General features: G+C 43.7%; 1 protein-coding gene across 1 annotated transcript in view; it reads left to right on the top strand.

The window, feature by feature from the left end:
- The first annotated feature begins 2,640 nt into the window (after nucleotides 1–2,640).
- Nucleotides 2,641–19,944, top strand: part of MAP1A (microtubule associated protein 1A) — a 66,789-nt gene continuing 49,485 nt past the window's right edge. The window contains exons 1-2 of the mRNA XM_037395594.1: nucleotides 2,641–2,812; nucleotides 7,672–7,773. Coding sequence (XP_037251491.1) covers nucleotides 2,653–2,812; nucleotides 7,672–7,773 — 262 coding nt within the window. The 5' untranslated portion in view covers nucleotides 2,641–2,652. The remainder of the gene's footprint in view (nucleotides 2,813–7,671; nucleotides 7,774–19,944) is intronic.

Consider the following 19,944-nt stretch of genomic DNA (forward strand, 5'->3'; position numbering starts at 1 on the left):
GGCAGAAAGCCAGCTGGAGGAGCGTCTCTGCACTGCAGTGAAAAGCTGCAGCTCTGGAAAGCTACCATATCAAAAATAAGCAGCAAGTATTAAGACTGAATCACCTGAAAACAGAAGGCACTTCTGCCAGCTGGTATGAAAATACCTGAAAATCTTCATGTTTTAACATCATGTTTTCCCTCCACGATCTACAATCCTACTTTCATGATAGAATTTATTGTACGCTGCTGTTTATTTGCAGGTTTATTGCTTTATTCACATATTTACCTGCTTCAGTCCAATCCCTTGAGACAAACTAAATTAATGCTGCTATGCAGGTTACAACACACAGAAATAATTTAAAACTTTCTGATGCGCTAATTCTCTCTGTTCATAAGATTTACTTCCTAAAGATCATGGCCAGGGGTATCACCACTATTTAATGTGAAAAAGACCTATTGCATCATCTCCTAATTTATCTGTGGAGAGATAGAGCACCTTTTGATTAAAGATTTCAATTTGAGAAAACCCTGTAAGCTAGTAACATCAGTTGTAGCTTGCAGAGATAATTATTCTGGATTTTTCCCCCTTTCTGTGGTTGGCTTTTTTCCTGATTGTCTTCTGTCGGAGTCTTATGATGCTATAGAATCACATATGCTTGCCAAAATGCTGACTGCCCGAACCTTCTGAGGTTTCGTCTGTGTCCTCACTGCAGGCTTGGTGGGTACTCGGGAACAAAGCAGGGCAGGACACTGGTTTATCTACCGATCAAGCTTCCTAAACTGCAGCTCATCCCTACAGAAACCTTGCCGACTGTGGGGAGCAGAACCTGACACTCTTGTAGGGAACGTTGCAGGTTGTTGCTGACTTGACTCTCATTTTACAGTAGCTGGGTTGCTTTTCCACCCAGCTGCATCAGCACAGGATGGCTCTCCCTTTCTTTGTCAGAAAAGACGTGGATTTTTCTATCTGTAACAACTTTCTGGTGACTCCCTTGTTCAGCATGCAGAAGTCTCACACTGGGAGTTTGCTCAGCTTTTCCACATACTGCATTGAAATGCTTTGAAGATGTGGCTAGCTAGAACTGACTGTCAGTGGTGTGGACTTGTGCCCTTAATTAAGGCCCTCTCTGGTCACTCTGGATGGTAAGAACTCCTGTCTACGCAACTATCTGTCTGCTACACAGCGGCTGGCAGCTCACAACAGTTTTACACTGGGTAGCTAGGAAAGTTCAGAGAGATTTTTCTCTTATCTGATGTTTCTGGAATCCAGGAAACCACCTCACTCACCGCTGGAGACCATTACGTTTGTCTTTAATGGAACAGGAATAAGAACCACCAGAAGAGATGAAGATCTTACTGTTCTGCTTACTACCAAGCGATGGAGAAGAATGAAGGCATATAAATGGCAATGCCGAGCCTGGGCATCTTTCAGCACCTCTGGCTTCCATGATTTTATTGTGGGTATTACAACAACTCAACACCAGGCACTGAAAAATCTCTGTGGATTTCCATATTTAACTAACTCTCTCACACTCAGAGCATAAAGGTAAACTGAAGTCCTCTCCAAATTACTGTTTTCAAGGCCGTGAGCACCTCAGCTCGGCAACCGCACTGCTCTTCCCCTGGTGCGGCAGGGGGGAGCGCAGCTGTGCCCAGCTCAGCTGGGACACCAAAGCCTCGCTCCCCAATGCTGGCTGGAGCCCACCAGCAGCCGCTGTCCCCTCAGGGTGGGCAGACAGACCCCTGCGGGCAGGCAGGGTGCCACAGGCCAGCACAGCCCTTGGGACTGCCTCAGCTGGGAGAGAACTGGGGCCTCTCGGAGCAGGAGGCTGTTTTGCTGATCGGAAACCGAGCAAAAAGGAGTTCCATGTCTAATAGAAGAAGAAATGCAGTTCATTATATTACGATGTAATAAGGGGAAATAGCACGCAGTGCGATAAAAGGAAGCAGTACAAGTTATTATGGATGACACGGTAACAGAGCAACAGGAGCAACATGTCGAATCCTTCCTGCAGAGGGTTACAGGGACCGAGACGAGGCAACACCAGCAACGAAGGCCCCCATGCCACCGCCCGAGCCCACCCTTGGGCCGGGAGCCCCACTGCAGCCGGCACCAGGGTCTGTCGGTAATGGGGAAGCTCCCACGGCGCGACCACCCGCCACGGAGTCCCCTGGCCCGGTCCCGCAGCTCGCCCGCCTTTGCGCTCGGGGAAGGACGCAACAGCTCAGGCACCGAGGGGACGCAAACCTTGACGCTGGTGGTGTCCCACCGCGAGGCCCCGCCGCATGGGACTTGTTGGGGGGCTCAGGGTGACCCCCCTGCTCTGCCAGTTTGGCCTTGAGCTGCCCGAGCTGCCCGCCGGGGTGGCGCGGCCCTGATCAAGGCCAGGGGGTTCCGCAGCAGCGACCGGTTGAACACCTCCTCACCACAGCGGCTCTGCCCAGGCCGGAACGGGGACCGAGAGCCGCCCGCGGGCCAGGGCCAGGGCCAGGGCCAGGGCCCGGACCAGGACCATGGGGGCGGGTGGGCGGGGCCCCACAGGACACGCCCCCTCCCCTCCGCAGTAGCGCGAGCCCACGTGCCAGCCCGGCCAATCAGGGAGGGGCTCCGGGCTCTTTAAGAGCCGTGCGCCAGTCACCGCGCGCTGCAGCAGCGGCTGCCGGCGTTGCCATGGAGACTACGGCCGGGCCGGTCGCTATGGAGACGGCAGCGCCCTGGCTACCGGGCGGGCGGCGGCGCCGGGAGCCGCGGAGGCACGCGCTGCTGGTCGTGATCGGGGAGATCGGGACGGAGCCGGAGCGGGGAGCGCTGCGCGGTGCCCTGGAGCGCGGTGAGGAGCGAGGCCGCGGCGGAAGGCCCTGGGGAGGGGCGGCCCTTGCCCCCCACCCCCCTCCGTTTCCGAGTGCCGCGGGGATGCGAGCGCTTGCCGCGTTGTCCCCGCCGCCCGGGGCTGCCGGTGGCCGCGCTGTCCTGCGGCACCGACGCCCCGCCGCAGAGCTTCGTGTCCCTCCTCCCGGAGGGGCGCGGTGCGGCCCGCCGGTCTGGGCGGGGGAAGAGACTCGGGGCCGGCGGCTGAGGGAAGGGCCGGTGCCCCGGCGGGGCCGGGAGGAGGCGGAGGCCGCCCGTGAGCACGTCCTGGGGGCCGCGAGTCCCGGGAAGGGCCCGGGGCTAGGGGAGAAGCCCCGCCGGGCTCGGGCGTGGTTCGGGCCCGGTGGCCAGGAGGGCGGTTCCGGCGGGGCCGAGCCCGGTGGCATCGGTGCCGAGTGGGTCCGGCTCCATCCCTGCCGTCACCGCACTCGCAGGCCTTCAGGCTGTGAACTGCCCCATCTTTGTTATTTTACCACCCAGCCCCCCCGCCCCGAGCACGCCGTTATTCGCATTAGCAAAATGTGGTTAACACTGGTTGTGAACATCCTAAAGCTTGAAGATGTGTTACGCTTCTAATTTCCTCGAGTTTCTATTTTGTTAGTGGCTCAGCGGATTACCTCTTATTTCCCTCTTACCCCAGGCTTCTAACTTATTAGTTGGAGGATTTGTCCTTCTGGGCTGCTTCGGTGCAGGGGGACAGCTGCAAACAGGGGCCCCACTGCTGGGGCCTCTCCCTGTCTGAGGAGTGGCTGAGGGGGGATAAGCTACCACAGCAAACTGCTTCGGGAATGACACAGGGCAAAACAGAATGGCCGTGAGGGTTTGCTCCTCCACTAGCTGTACTGTGGCAGTGTCTGCAGGCCTTGGCACTGACTTAGTCTTTGTACATTAGATGCGGCACTGTTCAAAAGGGAGGGGGATAGGAGCTGGTGAGATGGTGGTTCTTGCTTTGTGGCACTTTCTGGCGGTTCTCAAGAGAAAGGAGAGGCCCTTAAGGCCCATCAGGACCTTAAGGGAATCCCTGTTTTAATAAGCAGCTTGGTCTTGCGCCTCTGAGAAATAAATAACAGCCTTTTGACTTTGCATGCACTGCTTTCCCACCCCACCCCTGTTTCCAAGACGCATTAGCTTAAAGGATGCCAGTGATAACAGTTGTAACTATTGGCCAGACTGTTATTTGGAGATATTTCTGTGACTGTTTTCCTCCCAAGCGTCAGCAGCACTGAGGAACAGATGGACAGTGCAATTTAAGAGGGGGCGGGTGTAAAAATGTCAAATTTCATCCAATTTCTCCACTTCAGCATCTTTTCCATCCACCTCTGCTGGCAGGCCACTTACCAGCTACTCTGAGAGCACTGTTTCATTCCCTCTTCCAAGGGATGGCTTTATTCAGCTGGGGGAGGTCAGATTATGACTATTTGGCCTCTGAAAGCCCCTCTTCAAAGGGGCTGTGCCAACTTCCTGCACAACAGGATGATCATCTTTGCTTGGTGCTTCACTGAACGGGTGTGCCAACCTGCGTCTTTATCCGTTCTCTGAATCTTTGAAACAGTGACAGAACAGACTGTCGACTAATGGATTTTGCTCTTTGATTATGCGTTCCTATGCTGATCACCTGGGATTTCCCATTGGAGATAAAAACAAATGCCGATTTTGCAACATAATTTGTAATCACCACAGGAAAAGTTCTAAAGTTAGTTTTTGTCTGACCAGAAACCTACTGAGATTCTACCAAGTGCAGATGCCTCTTGGCATTTAAGCAGTACTGGTAAGTTACTAACAGTAGAAGTGAACTGCTGAGGGAGCTAGGAACCTGGATTTCAGACTTTCCTCTGCCACTGACTTGGAGTAGGACCTCCAGCTAGTCATAGGGGTGTTTTCCCCACTGTGAAACAAGAGAATGACCTCTTCTTGAAATAGACCAAGATCTTCAAATTGAAAGATGGATATAAAAAATAACAGCTAAAATGGCAGCAGGGCCTTGCATTCTGTCAACAGATAGCATATTATAATGTTGGAGACAGTTAAATTCTTGATTCAGGGAGTTCAAGAGATGTGGAAATGTTGCACATGTGACTATTCCCATTTCTTAAGTGATAGCTTGCTGAGGAGGGCTCACCTGAGGCTTGTGTGAGGGTAGAACAAGCTGCTAAGCAGAAGATTTGATTTCCTCAGGAAACAAAGCAGTGTAAATAACAAAATGTTTCTGCCTTTCGGAAAAGTGTTTTTCTGCAACCTGGTAAGTATGGTAAAGGGCTTATAGCCCTGATAACGATCAGATTAACAAAACTGGGAAATAAAGTTAGCAAAGTTGGACCTAAGTGTTACATACTATACATCTAGATAGGTTTTTCAAAAGGATGAAAAAGCTAGGCTTTGTTTTGTCTTTTTGTTGGCTGTGGTGCCCTGTCTGTGCAAAAAGGAAAAATGAAACCACAAAGATTTTTTTTTGAAGGGTGAATAAATCTCTTGCTCTGGCTGATCCAAAAAAACACACTTTCCCAGGCTTCTTTCCATGCCTTGGTTCAGGAGAATGGAATAGTGAATTTAGCACATCATGGGAACTGTCATATTTCCATGTGTAGCACTTCTTAGGTAGTGGCATTGTGTATCTGTGGGATGCTTGAACAACACTTACTCTAAAATGCTGGGTTTATGTTTCTGTTCCTGTGTGACTTTTGTCCAGTTGGGAAACAATATCTGGAAGACTTGGTCTAGTATTGAAGGGAAATGCCAAATCTTATAAGCCAGTGACCTCAGCAGGAAATAAAAAAAGTTCACAAGGGCATAAGGAAAGAGATGGAAGGCTGATGAGTCACATGGTACCTTACCCAAGCTGTGCATGTGCAAAAAGCATGAATATTTAGAAACCTTATTATGGTATAATTTGCACTCTTGTATCAGGAGGTAGAAAAGGTCCTAATCATCAAGGACAATGTTCTGGCTCCTGGGCTCTGGGATGGTAAATGGAAATTATGGCAGATGGGAAGAAGTTAGGAATAACTTCAGGCTACCTGGAGGGGAAAAAATGTTGGAGAAATAATCACAAGCAGGATGATGAGTGAGATGATGATTTCACTCTTTTCTTGCTCTGAAAGAGGATCTATCCTCTCTGCATCCTAGAGGGTGTAGCAGTACCTCAAATAGCATTTATTGCTGCAGTAGGACACCATGACAGTGACACAGCAGCTAGAGTCAGCAGGATTTGCCCTGCAGAGTGCCACCTTGTTCCTGTCCAGGTCAGAATACTCATCAGTACTGCATTAAGGTACACTTACATTGGACATTTGTTTAAACAATCATGTTTTCAAAGAGCATAGCATAGGAAAACATTTTGTTCTGCTTCTTGCTCCCTGTCTCTTATTACACATTTCATTTGTGCCTATCCCATACCCAAACTGAGAGGAATAGATTTTTCTGTGACACTGAAAGTGGTAGTAGATGGTTTTCCCAATTTACTAATTACAACCAAAGTAGTTTGGTTTTTTTCTTTTCTTTTTCCCCCCCTGTGATGTTCAGAGGACTTACTGAAGGGGTTTCTGTGCACTTTGCAGTGCACTGTCAGGTGATAAATAAGCTATGTTACTCTACTGTGTCAGCTCTCACCAGAAAAAGAAACTAAGAACAAAGTTTTCCTGAGCTGTTGTAAGTTCTACAGACCTTGAGAGTACTGAACTGTGTGATGCAATGATTACTAACTCTGCCTTGGTTACATGTAGAAAGCTGGAGCTTGTACCTGAGAAGACTAGTGGCCAGCTGAAGCTGTTGCACAACATGGAGTTACTGTGTTGGAGAACTAGAACTGCAGTAACTGGGAACGATATCTCCATGAAAAATGAACATGCTTCCCTTGAAAGAAGGGAGATACCAGATGCAATAAAACATTATATTTACGCAAGAGAGGACATGTCCCCAGAAGACAGTGGAAGAACTCTCAGTGAGAATTCCATCAATTAACAGTGGGGCTGAAATTCTTGTTTCAGTTAACTCCTAGAAGTCTGTGGCATTGGCCTTCAACATCTGTACTTCAGCAGGCAGCAGCACAAGAGGCTGGTTTTGTTCATGGTGCCAAAATGTAGTATCACACCATCTAGGAGAGGATGCTTCTCACTGGGATGTGAAGATCTGTGAGCTGTAGTGTTTGGTGTCACCCAGAATGTACAGCCACTCACACTGAGGTCTGAAGGTGACTTCCCCAGCATGGCATGGTGCCACTTTCTTTGGGAGCAGATGCTGCTTCCTGCTGTGATATGAAGGCGATTAGCTTACAAAGATTATATAGATTAAAGAGCAAACTCCAAGGGTCTTGGTGGGATCAGAGGCTCTGAAGGAGTGATTAAGCAGAGCAAGTTGTGGGGGGGCTTCTGTGACTTGGAGGATGCACAGGCTATTAGAGCAGAGAAGCTGGTGTCTCTGAGCTGTTTGGTAGGCTAACCATCCAACAGACCATCTCTACTAGTGACCCATGCTGGAGAATGCAGAAGATGTAAGACTAACATAATGTATTTGCTTGGTGAGGCAGTAGTGTAATTCAGCCTCGATCCCTTATAGTTTGCTAGTTTCACTTGTGTGGAGTGCAATTTGAATGAAGGCTTGCTCACTGCATGTACTTCAGGGATAGATGTTTGACAGAAGGTAAGCATCTCGCGGCCCTCCCCTTCTGAAGACTTTCTCCATCCAAAGTATGCTTTTTGGAAGAGCATCACTGGTGCTTGTCTCCTGTTGACTTCTTATCTCTACTTCTGTTTCTGGAGTAAATGTAATAACAGCTCACTATATTCTTTTTTTCTCTCTCTTTATGTTTTTTTTCTTGTTGGGCAGGAATTCGTTCCTGGAACATTAACCTTCTGTCCTGTGACCTGAATCAGCAACTGCGACTCTTTGTAACCCGGCACCTGGCTCAGTTTTCTTCAGAAGTTAAAGGTCAGCTTTTTGGCTTATCAGCATTAACTTTTAACTTATCTTTTGGGTTTGAAACAAATACAGAATAAAGCTAATTTATTTAGAATCAAATCACATGCAAATGTGTCAAATTTAATTAGTGGGGGGTTTGTCTGGGATTCTGCAGACAAGAAAAAACATCTGAAAGATCTGTTGGATGCAAGGAATTGAACTTAAATTACATATCTTACTACTGGGATAGAAAGAATAGAGATATATGCTGTCTAAAAGCCTATTAAGCTAGTAAGTTACAATTTGTCTTCTGTACCTTATTCAGGTAGCACAACATAGTTTTACTTTGTAAGCTATTTATTATGTATCTCTTCTGGGTTTTAGAATGTACTTTTGTATGCTCAAAATGTGTTGCAAGTAGTGTGTAAGACTCATCAAATGACTTTCTGAATCCCTTTTTGAAGGCCTATCTCTTCTTCCAGAGAACAGTGAACAAGAGTATTATAAAAATGACATCTAAGGTTAGAAAGCATGCCTGCTTAGCTTGTAAAAAGATTGAACTCTGGTTAGGCTGTTATAATACTTTTATGTAACATATCTTAAAGTCACTATAGTAAGCACAGATGACCCTGTTGCAAAGTCTTGTTTTATATAAGGCTGTCTTATAGCTCACTATATATTTTTTCACTCTTGTCAAAGCTTCTGAATATATTTTCTAGCTGGGGAAGCTGTTCTCATAATGGGTAGCTGTGAAGGAAGGTACCTGGACTCTTCTTGAATGTGCCACTGATTGAGAGGTCTCTTAACTTTCCTGTGACTTTTTAACATGGGGATGGAAAGTCTTCCTCCTTGCAAAGCAGTGTGTGTGTATACACACACTTGTGGGATTAAAATACTGTATATGAAATGTATCAGTTGAAACACCCAGCAGAAGATCTGTCTAACTTTGAAGCAACTGTAACAGTCTGTGGTACAGATAGACCAAGCACTAGCAAGTCACCATAAGTATAACAGTCGCCCAAGAGTTCTTATAACTCAGGGCTGAAATACCTGGATTAATATTTGCAACGTGTATCCCCCTTAGTTCCTGAGGAGAAGGGTGATAAATGTGATGTCAGTCTATAACGAGGGTTCCATGAGGGATCTGGGGAACTGCAGGTCTGTTAAGTCAGGTCTACTGGGCAAATCAGTAGTCTCTATAATAAAAGGCAGAACTAGTGTCTACCTGGGAAGAGTCACTATCGGTTCTGAGAAGGGACATCCTGCTTTTCAAATGTCTTGAAGTTTTTTTGAAGAGATCATAAAACAGAAATGATTTAGTCTACCAGCCAAAAATGTTCTGGGAATCTAAGTCCATTAAGTCTGTTTAAGGAAGCCTGTTGGCCATAGAATTAGGGGCCAGGCTTTGGTATGCAGAAGTTATTGAGAAAAAGGATGGGCAAACCGAAGTTCTGATGTAAATAGCCAGCTTTGCCAATGGAGGTGGATTGCCAGTTGAGTTCAGCAGGTATATGCTGCTTAGCATCGCTACTGAAATGTTAGAGTGAGCAGTGAGGCAATCCAAAGTCATTTGGGACTCAGTAATGCCGAGTCCTGACTGAAGAATTTAAGCTGTGTAAAGTAAATGCCCATATGCAAAATCAACCCCCAAATGCAGCTTGAAATTAAGAAAAAAGCGGCTTCTGAACTGACCATTACCATGGAGGAATTAAATTCTGTAGTTATGATACAGTTCATGGAAGGATCTATTCAGTGCTTGGCAGCAAACAAACCAGAACAAATGTTAGCAATTATTGGGTAAAAACAGAGAACAAAACAAGCAGCATCATGGCACCGTGTATTAGATCCCAGGTCTTTGAATACTGTGCAGTTTTGGTCCTCTTATCTCAAATGTAGTGGAGCTACAGTAATGCTCAGAAGGGTAATAGAGGATGGTCAGAGGTCTGGAGTAGCTTTCTTTCAAGAAATGATCCAGTAAGCTGAGATGCTTCAGTTTGGAAAAGAATGGACTAGAGAGATGAATAAGACCTAGGGGGAATTAAATTAAACTGATGGAAGTCATGTTCAAAGAAAATATGGTAATATGGTTGCACATTCAGCCAATAGTGGAGCCATAGAATTTATCTCCACAACCTCCTTTGGCTAAAAGATAGGTGGTTCAAAAAGGAAATTGGATAATTATTTGAAAGAGATCCTTTGGGGGGATTACTAAATGAATGAGCCAAAACAGGGGGACTTTATTGTCCCTTCTAATCTTACTTAAGCCTATTACAGAACACTCAATACATATTTCAAAACATTAAATCTCAAATGAGGCAAAACAGAAGAAATGAAGTAGCAAACAGGTCCAATGAAGGATTTCTGTTCACCTGTGCATCCACAGACACTCCTTAGATATTTATGGGCCTTTTCAGTGTGCTGTTACATACATTTAGTTCTGATTAATTTCTGTAGCTAAATGGCATAGGTCAGCTGGCATCTTTTTGCATATCCAACACAAACTTGTGATCTGGGTCTGACAGAGACTTGATCTCACCTCTAGAAGAACATCAGACATGAATGTTATTTTTACTAGCCATTCACAGCCACTTCTGGTCTAAGAAACAGAGGCACCTTGTGGAAAAACTTCTTTGGCCTTTTCTAGTGGGACTAGGAAAGGGTAGAGCAACATACGAGGTATTTGTTCAAGTTGTCTCCTATTATTGCAGCTAGTTAAACAGTGACCTGTTAGATGCCCAGTTTTCTATAACTGGTCTGGGGATTTCAACTCTACAGCCCCTGTCTGATACAGACTTACACTGTTGTAGCAAGCAATGAAGAGTTTTCTGCTTTGTAGGCAAATACCAGTGCAAGGGGAAGTCGAAAGGGCAATCCAACATCCAAACATCTGTCTGATCTATTTTATTTAAAAAAAAATAATATCTGAAATATGAAAGGAGTTAACTGGAGAGGAAAATGTTTAACTGAAACAAATCACTGGGCCCTGTTGAAGGGCTGTGTTTCAGTTAAGTATAATGCAGGTCTGGAAGCTCTAGCTATATGGGCCAGACTACTAGAGCAACAGCTGAACAGCTTGTGGCTGGCAGCTTTTTTAGAAAGAGTAAACGATAATTATTGCTAGTTAAAAAGAAACTCATCAATTGAGCTGATAGCCTCCTTTTCTATTGAAGCCTTTCTTGACTCCTATAACCCCAATTTTGGACAATCAAACCCCACTGATAACTGAAAGTACAACGCTTGCGGTTTTGTCTTGCTTCAGCTTTTTGTTACGATCTAGTCTTTATCTGGGATAATGGTGATGTGTGTGTTTGTCACCTCCAGGTTGGACTTCTGCATCCTATTAGGTTCAGGTCTGAAAGCAAGAAATAACAGAACTGCAGTGTGGGTAGGAGACTGCAGTTACTGTGCAGGGCCTCTGGCTACTGGTTCTCTCTGTGCCCCATTTTAAATTCAATGCTTCATGAGCTGGCAAATAGCTGCTCTGTAAAAAGCCTCTGTCATGGCAGGGGCCTTGTGGTTCTGTAGGCGAACTGGACCTAGAAGTTAATCTGACAACCATGTCTCTGGTCATGTATGACAGGACAGCTCTAACTCTGGAGAGGTGTAACTGGAGCCTGAAGCATTATTTTGATTCAGGCTGTAAAGCAGGAAACAATTAAAAGGACTGCAACAATCTGTAGAGCATGGTAAGTCCTCTTGTCTGAAGGCTTTCCCCTATATCAGCAAATACTTAATTTATTAAACATCTAAAAATGCTAGTTATCTTCTCTCCGGAAGTGATTGCTGCAAGAGTTGTATAAGGTTCCATGCAACCTCTGGTGGGCTTCCTCACTTGGGTCTAATTGTCTGGAAAATGTGCTATGTTAGTCATGTGGCCTAAAGGATTGTAGGTTCTTGCCCTTCATCCATTGTGATCTTAAGGACTCAGGTTCTTATTGCTAATATTGCATTGGTAACGTAATGGCAAGGCTAACATTAATCTCTTTAATGAAGTGCTGTGGTATCACTGGACCTGAAAAATCCTTGCTTTATCCCACCAGAGTCTAAAGATCCTGATCTGTTTTCCCAATAGTGCTTAGCATCAGACAGGCATGTGATAAGAAGTGTTCAGTGTTTGCTCAGGAAAGTGCTAAGGTGTGTGTAGCATTCCAGTAACATGAACAGTTCTGTGGTCTGTTTACATGCTTCACTGACAAACTTGCTGATCAGTAGCAGTAATTTTCTAATCTGTATAGAAATACAGATTGTTATAATTATGCTTTAATTTGACAGATATTGGTGGTCTCAACTAAGCAACAGAACAATGGCCTGTCAATTTAGAACAGTTTGCGATCTGTAAGTCTGTTTTCTATCTTCTGGCAGTGCAAAATAGGAAATTGATACCTATTTTCCTTTCCATAATAATGGTTCTAGTGGCACAGTGCAGACTTTAAGCAGCCATTGCTATCTGCAGGATCTAGTGGAGCTGAAGAAACACGCTCTGTGATGCAGGGATTTCACAGTTGCTGTGTATGAACTGCTGTGTGCTGGAGAAAGTTCTGAAGTTGGCTCAGTCAAATGGTTCCTTAGGATTCTGGTGCTGTTGTACTTCAGCAACACTGTGGAGAAACAGCGACAGAGTTTAGACACCAGCAGGATGCTCTCTGTATTCAAGGACAATTCCCAGCTTCTCCTAGAGGAACTTGCCTGCAAATTGTCCCTGACCAGGCTGTCCCTCTGTTCAACAAAAAAGTTTTTTACCTGGGATCAAGTGCAATTCTAGTTTATCCTCTAGCAAATATTGATGCAGGACATACTGAAGAACAGTCTAGCGTATATGGCTTCTGGAGGTGCTGGAACTGAAGATTAGGTTTTGTTTATGCAGGTGTTGCTCTTGTGGTGTAAGACATTTCCCAGATACTGTTATCTCTCCAAAAGTGATATGCCAAATAAACTATTTTCTATCAAATTTAGTAAGCTAATCTGAGGGAGGCCGTGCTCCTCCTATATACTGTGAAAGTAACTCCTGGTATGAATTCCTAACCCCATTTAGTACGAACAGGGCTATTGTAGCTTCGATGAGTTAGTTACAACCTCAGCAAATTGTCACTGGTCAGTTGGAGCAGGTGACACGCTGTCTAAAAAGGTTGGGTTTTCTGTTCTCACTTACACCTTTTATTTGCACAGAGATACCCCAAACAGACAAGCCTTTAAGCCCCTTGGCAGGTCTTGCCTTTGTGCTTGAGTTTGTCCCATGGGTCTGTTGAATAAAAGTATCCTTATGCTTCAGAGTGGTTCCATGTGGTTATTTGGACAAGTCTCCAGATGTGCTTGTTTTCTGGAAGATGATGCAGGCGTTTCGTGTAACAGAAGTAATGTCTTCAGTAGTTCAATAGCTTTGGAAGCTGCTTGATTGAGAAGAGCTGGGGAGAGAAGTGGGTGGTGGTCAGATTCTTTTCCCTAGGGGGAAAAAAACCCCTACCTAGTTGGTTACAGTAGTTATTTCCAAACTGTATTTGTATTATGTTAACGTTTGGTGTTTGAAGCTGAAATCAAAATGTTAACTGCAGTATTCTGTGAGAACAGAGAGGGCATAGTTATCCCTCTGTCAAATTTTTAGCCTGTTTAGAGAGGATGAGGAACAAATGAGTCTCAAATGTGGTACAAATGAGAGATGAAAAGCTGAGACCGTTCGTAACGGTGAGGCGGTCATACAAGTGATATCTAATGCAACTTATGAAAGTTCATTTGTGTTGGGGTTATTTTTGTGAGTTTTGAGTTTCTTTTTCTCTATGCTATCTTGCTGGCTCTTTTCTGAGTATCACAATGTGACTTTTGCTGTAGGGGTAATCTCACAGCTTAGTTTCCAGGGTATGGATGGTAGGGACAGCAAGAAACCAAGCATGGATGTGATGATGACCTGCCCAAAGGGAAAAAGGGTAGTCCTGGATGGCAGCAGCAGAGCAGAAAAAGGTAGGAACAGCTGTGGAAGACCTTGCAAGACAAACTTTGAATGTGTTATGGAGAATGTGAAAGCTAGTAAATGGTCTGATGGATAAAAAGGGTGGTGTGATGAGGGAAAAAAAAAACCCCAAACCAATTCAAGGTGAAATACTGAAGGCTTGTGTGCTCTTCCATGGTGAGGGTAGCCCAGTTTGCACAGTTTGCACAGAAATAGCCACTGGCTGCCACAATAGTTTAAGATGATGTCCAGTGTCTCCATGTGCTGGAAGCTAATAGTTTACTACAGTCAAGAGGAACTGTCTCTTTCCAATAAAAATTGACATGGTGCAAGGTGAAATGCTCAAAATAATTACTTCTCGGCACAAGGGAAGTGTGCTTTCTGGTATCTGTTTTGATGTTCAGAGAAAACAGCTTTTCCCCCTGAAAACAGTTCTCTCTACACAAAGATTAGCAGCTGCTTTCGGCCTGACTAGGGGATTTTAAATAGCTCAACAGCCATTCCAGTGATCTTTCCTCCCAAATCATACTTTGTGTTAGTCTTAGAAAACTTTTTATAAATAACTAATGACAGAATTGAAAATCAAGCAATTAAGAACAACATTGAGGTTGAATTTGATGGAAGAAATGCATGAAGTCATGAAACATTGATGAGATACTTTTCTTACCTCTGTAAAAGGATTATCAGAAATATTAAACACTTTCATGTATTAGCTTGCATGTTTCTTTGCAAACTTAAATGTTTTATGCTGAAAGCCAGCAGGGTTTGTGTAACAGTCTAATAACTAGCTGCCTTGCAGGCAGATGGCCTTCAGGTTCTGAAGCCTTTCATATTTGACCTAATACACAGGCTTCCCGTCCTACTGATGCCTTTGTTTTACATTTAATGCCAATTGAGGGTACAGATATATCTGCCACAGCCCACTGAGGATGTAGCAAAATTGCATTACAGTTCCAGAAGGCAGCGGTCTTTTTGGATGAGTGCTGCTAGAATGCTATTAACTTGAGCTAGAAGAAGGTTTTTTTTTAAAAAAAATTGTCTTTTACAGCCTCTCTAGAACTTACAGGCAGCCTCAAAGAGGCTGGAGGCTTTCTCTTCCCAAGGGGCAATGAGTGCAAGTTGCACTGGGAGAGGTTTCAATCCAAGGTAAGAAATTTCTGCACTGGGAGAACAATCAGTCACAGGAACAACCTCCCCAGAGACACAGTAGAGTCCCCATCACTGGAAGTTTTCAAGGTGTAATTGAACAGGTTGCTAGATAATATCATCTATGTTCCTTCTCCCATGGAAAATTGGACCAGATGATCTTTTGGAATCCCTTCCAACCTGGGCTCTTCTATGCTTCCATGAATTCAACTTTGCAACAGATAAAGTACAAGGAGTTTTACTTGTGGCACAACGCTGGTTGTGTTAAGTTACAAACCCAATAGGAAGCAAAGGCAAATGCATGAGTCTGCTATGCAGATCTTGGTCTCAAAAGTCTGCATTTGATCCTCCTTTTACAGTAACACATCTCTCATAGGTTAATGTTGTCATTTGTACAAGTGACTCATCTTCTTTGTGGAACTGGGAATGGCTTTGAGTGTCAGCTTGTGCCGTATACTTCTTTTCCACTACACTGCTTAGTTAGTTTTCAGTGATCAAGTCAAATGTGTGACAGTAAAAAAAGCTGCCTTGTTTAATCAAATTATAGCTCCCAGATAATACAGATGACAAGTTTGTGTGCTCAAGCAAAAAAAGCAACAAAAGGCAAAAGACTAATTGCTTGTGAAAATTATATTACAGTGAAAGGGTATGTTCCTCACAGCTATGGCCTCTTGCTAGAGAAACATGGGTAACATAGGTCATCCAGTGATGGATTTGCTTCAGCTTTTGGCTGTTAGGGAAAGGACTACTATGTCATTAACTTGCATGTTTAGGTAGGAAAAAAACTCAGTGGTTAATGTTATTTTTTTCACAGGTGCAATAAAGATTCTTTGGACTTTTAGATACAATTTGTAGTCCTTGAGCAATTAACTTCCCTGCACCGTTTGCTGCCAACATACTTCTGACCAGAGAAATACGAAAGCAAGCACTTGTCAACTTCTGTGCTTCTTCCCTATGTGCTTGGGGACTGCCTTTGCTCTTCTAGTAACCATACTGAGCATGACCTCAAAGATCCTGCGAACTGCAGTCTCCCAAAATACAGCTTCCCATGTTGTAATTGCAGCCCGTGTTTCTGGTTGCTACGTGTGGCTGCAGTGATCCCAAGCATTGCTCTTTTCACCTGACTATCTCACAAACAGCTTTAGATTCTTCTCTCATTTAAAGTATGTAATTTAATAATTAATCATAAACTGGTAAAGAATATCTCTGTGGGACTTGCAAGCACCACCAGGATCTACCAGTTGGACAGACTTTAATCAGTTGCTTGTGCGTTCTGCAAGAATGTCCTGTGAGAATGCTATATGTCAGGGTGTGTAGTTGTACTGGTTCAAGCAAAAGGTGCATCCAGCACAGTGACAAAGAATGGATGTGTGTGCAGGAGTGTAAGATGAGCACATAAATACTGCCTCCTTGTACCATCCTAGCTCACATCTCTTTCCAGTTCATGGAGAGGTATGTTTTCTATGTGTTGAGTAACACCTTTCAACTTCCACGAAGGTTTTGAGTCTTTCCTTGCTAGAAGTAAAAAATCTGGCAAGTTCCATGACATGTTGCAGGAAGAAACCTGCAACCTCATTTTATTTCCTTGGATTCTTATTCGTGTCTGGTTTCATTTTGATGTACCTTCCCACACGGGACAATTCCTGTCCAACCTAGTTATGTTATAGGTTTGGCATATTTGCCTTATTATTTCTCCAGATTGAAGAGGCCTGATTTACCTCATCGTTCCTTATGGGGAAGCTGTTCCATACCTTTAATCTTTCTTGTTTTATTAATGTTGCCTGGATCTTCCTCTTTGAGATGCTGGGATGTGTGTAGTGTTCGTAAGTGGTGTAGAGCTATGTATTTACACAGCATCACAAGTTTGTTTCCCCCGCCTCCCGCCTTGTTTTCCTGATTTCTACCATATCTATTCACTTTCTGACGGCTGCTGAGCAGTGAGCTGACTTCTGAATAGAACTGAGACTATCATAACCTCAAGATCTCTCCCCAGTGGTAAATAGTTAATGTCATTTCATGTGTGATTTATACTGATAAATAATAGCAAATGAAACTCTCAGTCTCCCTCAGCAGTTCCTCCTCAGCCATGCTAATAACTTGGTATTATCCATAAGCCACCAGTCTGCTCTGCTCCTTTGCAGGTTGTTTATGAATATAGTGAATAACATGACTCTTGGAGTAGGCTTATATGACATGCCTTATGAAATAATAATTACACTATATCAATACAACCTTTGAGATTTTGACAAGCTTATTTGTTTTTTTTAAGAAGCAAGGTCATATTTTCTGTAATGCCATGCTGATCGGTGTTCATTTTGTGTTCTGTTTGAATCTTTACTGCTGATGGGTTTTCCAGCCTTCTAGGACTTAAATGCCAGAGCACTGGAGCTCAGGCTGGAAGCTGAGAGCTTCTTAGTCCATCTCTTCAATCTCGTACAGAAATTACCTGTTTTTATAGACTTAGTCTGATTGATACAGTCTCCCACCACCATTACTGTTAAAATAGAAATTATTTCATTGTGTCTAAAATATACTCTTCATTTCTTCCAAATACAGAACAAAAATATGTACTGAATATTTCTGGGTCTATTTGCCCTGCAGAGCTAAATTTAAAACGAGAGAGCACAAAAGCAAAAACTTGTAAGATCATATATAAAACTGTATTTCAAAATGCTGCTTTTCCCATCTTTAACAGACATTTTTAACACTAAGAGAGCTCCTCTGGAAACTACACATCTTGAAAATTCTCTTTGATGATAATATTGGGCTGCATTTTATGCATTCGAAGCCAGCATACTGCACCTTCTTTGGTAGGCCAGGCTAGGAAGTTACAAGGATAAATCTTTGTTTTCCTTTTGTGCATTTCAAAATGTTCTTTTATTCATAAGGTGCACATTACGGCTATCACTGTGATACCCAAAAGGCTACTTGGTGAAGATGAGAAACCAGAGCTCCAATAAGCCATTTTGTACTTCAGTAAGCAGAGGTCAGTTTAACATGTTCCTTCCTTTCATGCTGTTCTGACCAAATGTTGATTACTGCCTGAAAGGGCGAGTGGTGCTTCTCTCGCACCAAAATTCATGTACACATTAAAGTGATCCCCTGCAACTGACATTTCTGTGCATTTGTTATACATTTGAAACTGCTGAGGCTTCAGTAAAATCATATAGGATCTATTCACATGAAGCATCATTCCTATGAAAGAAACAATTTTTCGTAGCTGCTCTGGTTCTGTTAAGCTCCTCTACTGAACAGTATGGTGAAAATTCTGTTCAGCTTTTTAAAAGCAAATAAGATCAAAGGAAATGCCTTACTGAATCACATCAGTGGTCTGTCTAGCCCAATATTCTGCCTCCAGAGGTAGCAACAAAAGGTGCAATTCAGGGAAACACACGAGCCTAACTGCTTTTTTTGGCCACCTTCTGCTCCCCCCCGGTCCCTCACTGGGCATAATGGTTAAAGGGCACACCATGAGCACCTCCTTTTACTTGAATCTACAAATGCTGCCTGCCTCCACAGGCACGTGTAGCAGCAAGTTCCTGAAATTCACTGACTGCTGTCTAAAGAAATTCCTCTTGTGTTTTAAGTTGATTTAGCTGTATTGAGTGCTCCCCAGCTTCTAAAACTTTTGGATTTAGTGAGTAACAGCCCAATATACTAGCTTTTATTTAATTTATTTTTAATTAAGTGCCTTTCTAAACTGAAGAGTTCTGGATTTTTAGGACTCATATGATAATGCTACTGTTCAAACCTAACCTAAGCTAAACCTGAATCGATAGATGCAATACTTTGTGTTATCTTCATAAAAAGCAACAGCATGCGGTGTTATCCTAGGTCATCTTTTACCCTCATAAAGATAATAGAGTTCATGAAGCTGTACTTCTAAATAATGGAAAAAAACCCATCACCTTTGAACAAGGTCCATCACGTAAGTACTTCATCAAGGTGCTAGATTCCCTATTTTAATGACTACTCAGTGTTGCTGCCTTCTGTAATCGTGGGCCCTATTTATGGCATGGTGTGTTTATGACTTCTTGTAGTACTTGACAATAAATATAAGATTTCAAGTTCTCATCCTCGGCTGTTATTCATGAGTGGTATCACCACAAAATAAACCTTCCTACCTGTGCTCGAGACTTCAGCATCCTCTGAAACCTGACTGGCTTCCATGATGTTTGGCTGAGGTCAGTGCACTGCTGGCCCAGGTTCTGGAAGCTGGGAAGCTGAAGCGGCTGTTGGGAACTCAGCATTTGAGCACATAGAGCAGCATCTTTTTTGACCTTGGTGAACATCCAGTTCCATTGTTCTGACAACTCAGGCATTTCAAGGGTTGCAGGCACTGTTTTTAGCACCTTACATAAGATTTTTTTTTTCTTAGTAGACACCTGCCATCTTTCAGTTTGTAACCCATTTTAATTCTATTTTTTGCCTAGAATAGCATTTTCTTTTCTTTCATTGACTGACTGGCCTTATTCTCTTATCTCAACTTTTTTGGTAAGCTGTTTATTTTTTTTTTTTAGGAAGTGTTCAAAGTCTCTGAGTGAGCCAGTTAAGGGGGGAAAAAAAAAAAAAAGGGCCTTGTGCTTCCACTCAATGCTAGCAGAAAAACAACAAAGGCTGCTGAAGACACGGTTTTCTCCATCTTATAATATTAGCAGCTTTCACAGTTTGTAGAGGATCTGTATGATGCTGAACAGTTCTTTAAACAGTGCTCTAATAATTATTTCGTGTTGTCTAGCACAGCAGTTGCACACAGAATAAATTTGGGGTGTGTGTGGTTTGGGTGGGGTGGTTTTTTTTGTTTGGTTGGTTTGGTTTTTTTTTGGGGGGGGGGTTAGTGTTGCAGTGACATTCCTTTAACTTGACAAAGGCAGCATTCTCTTGGTGGCCGTGTGCACTGTAAGCACAGCAGCTGCAATGACAAAGTGACCTCTTAAATAAGACTAGTTCTAAATAGATGCTTCTTTGGGAGTCTTCGTGTTGTTCCATGTTTAGCAGAGATGTTGAAGCTAGAGGTACTAATTACAAGCTAATGCAAGCTTTGGGTGACTTTTTATGAATGTTGCTGGGATTCTAGCATAGAGATTGGTAATTAAAGCTTTGTTAATGTATTA

The sequence above is a fragment of the Falco rusticolus genome, chromosome 7 (genome assembly GCF_015220075.1).
Source record: "Falco rusticolus isolate bFalRus1 chromosome 7, bFalRus1.pri, whole genome shotgun sequence".
NCBI classification, from domain to species: Eukaryota; Metazoa; Chordata; class Aves; order Falconiformes; family Falconidae; genus Falco; species Falco rusticolus.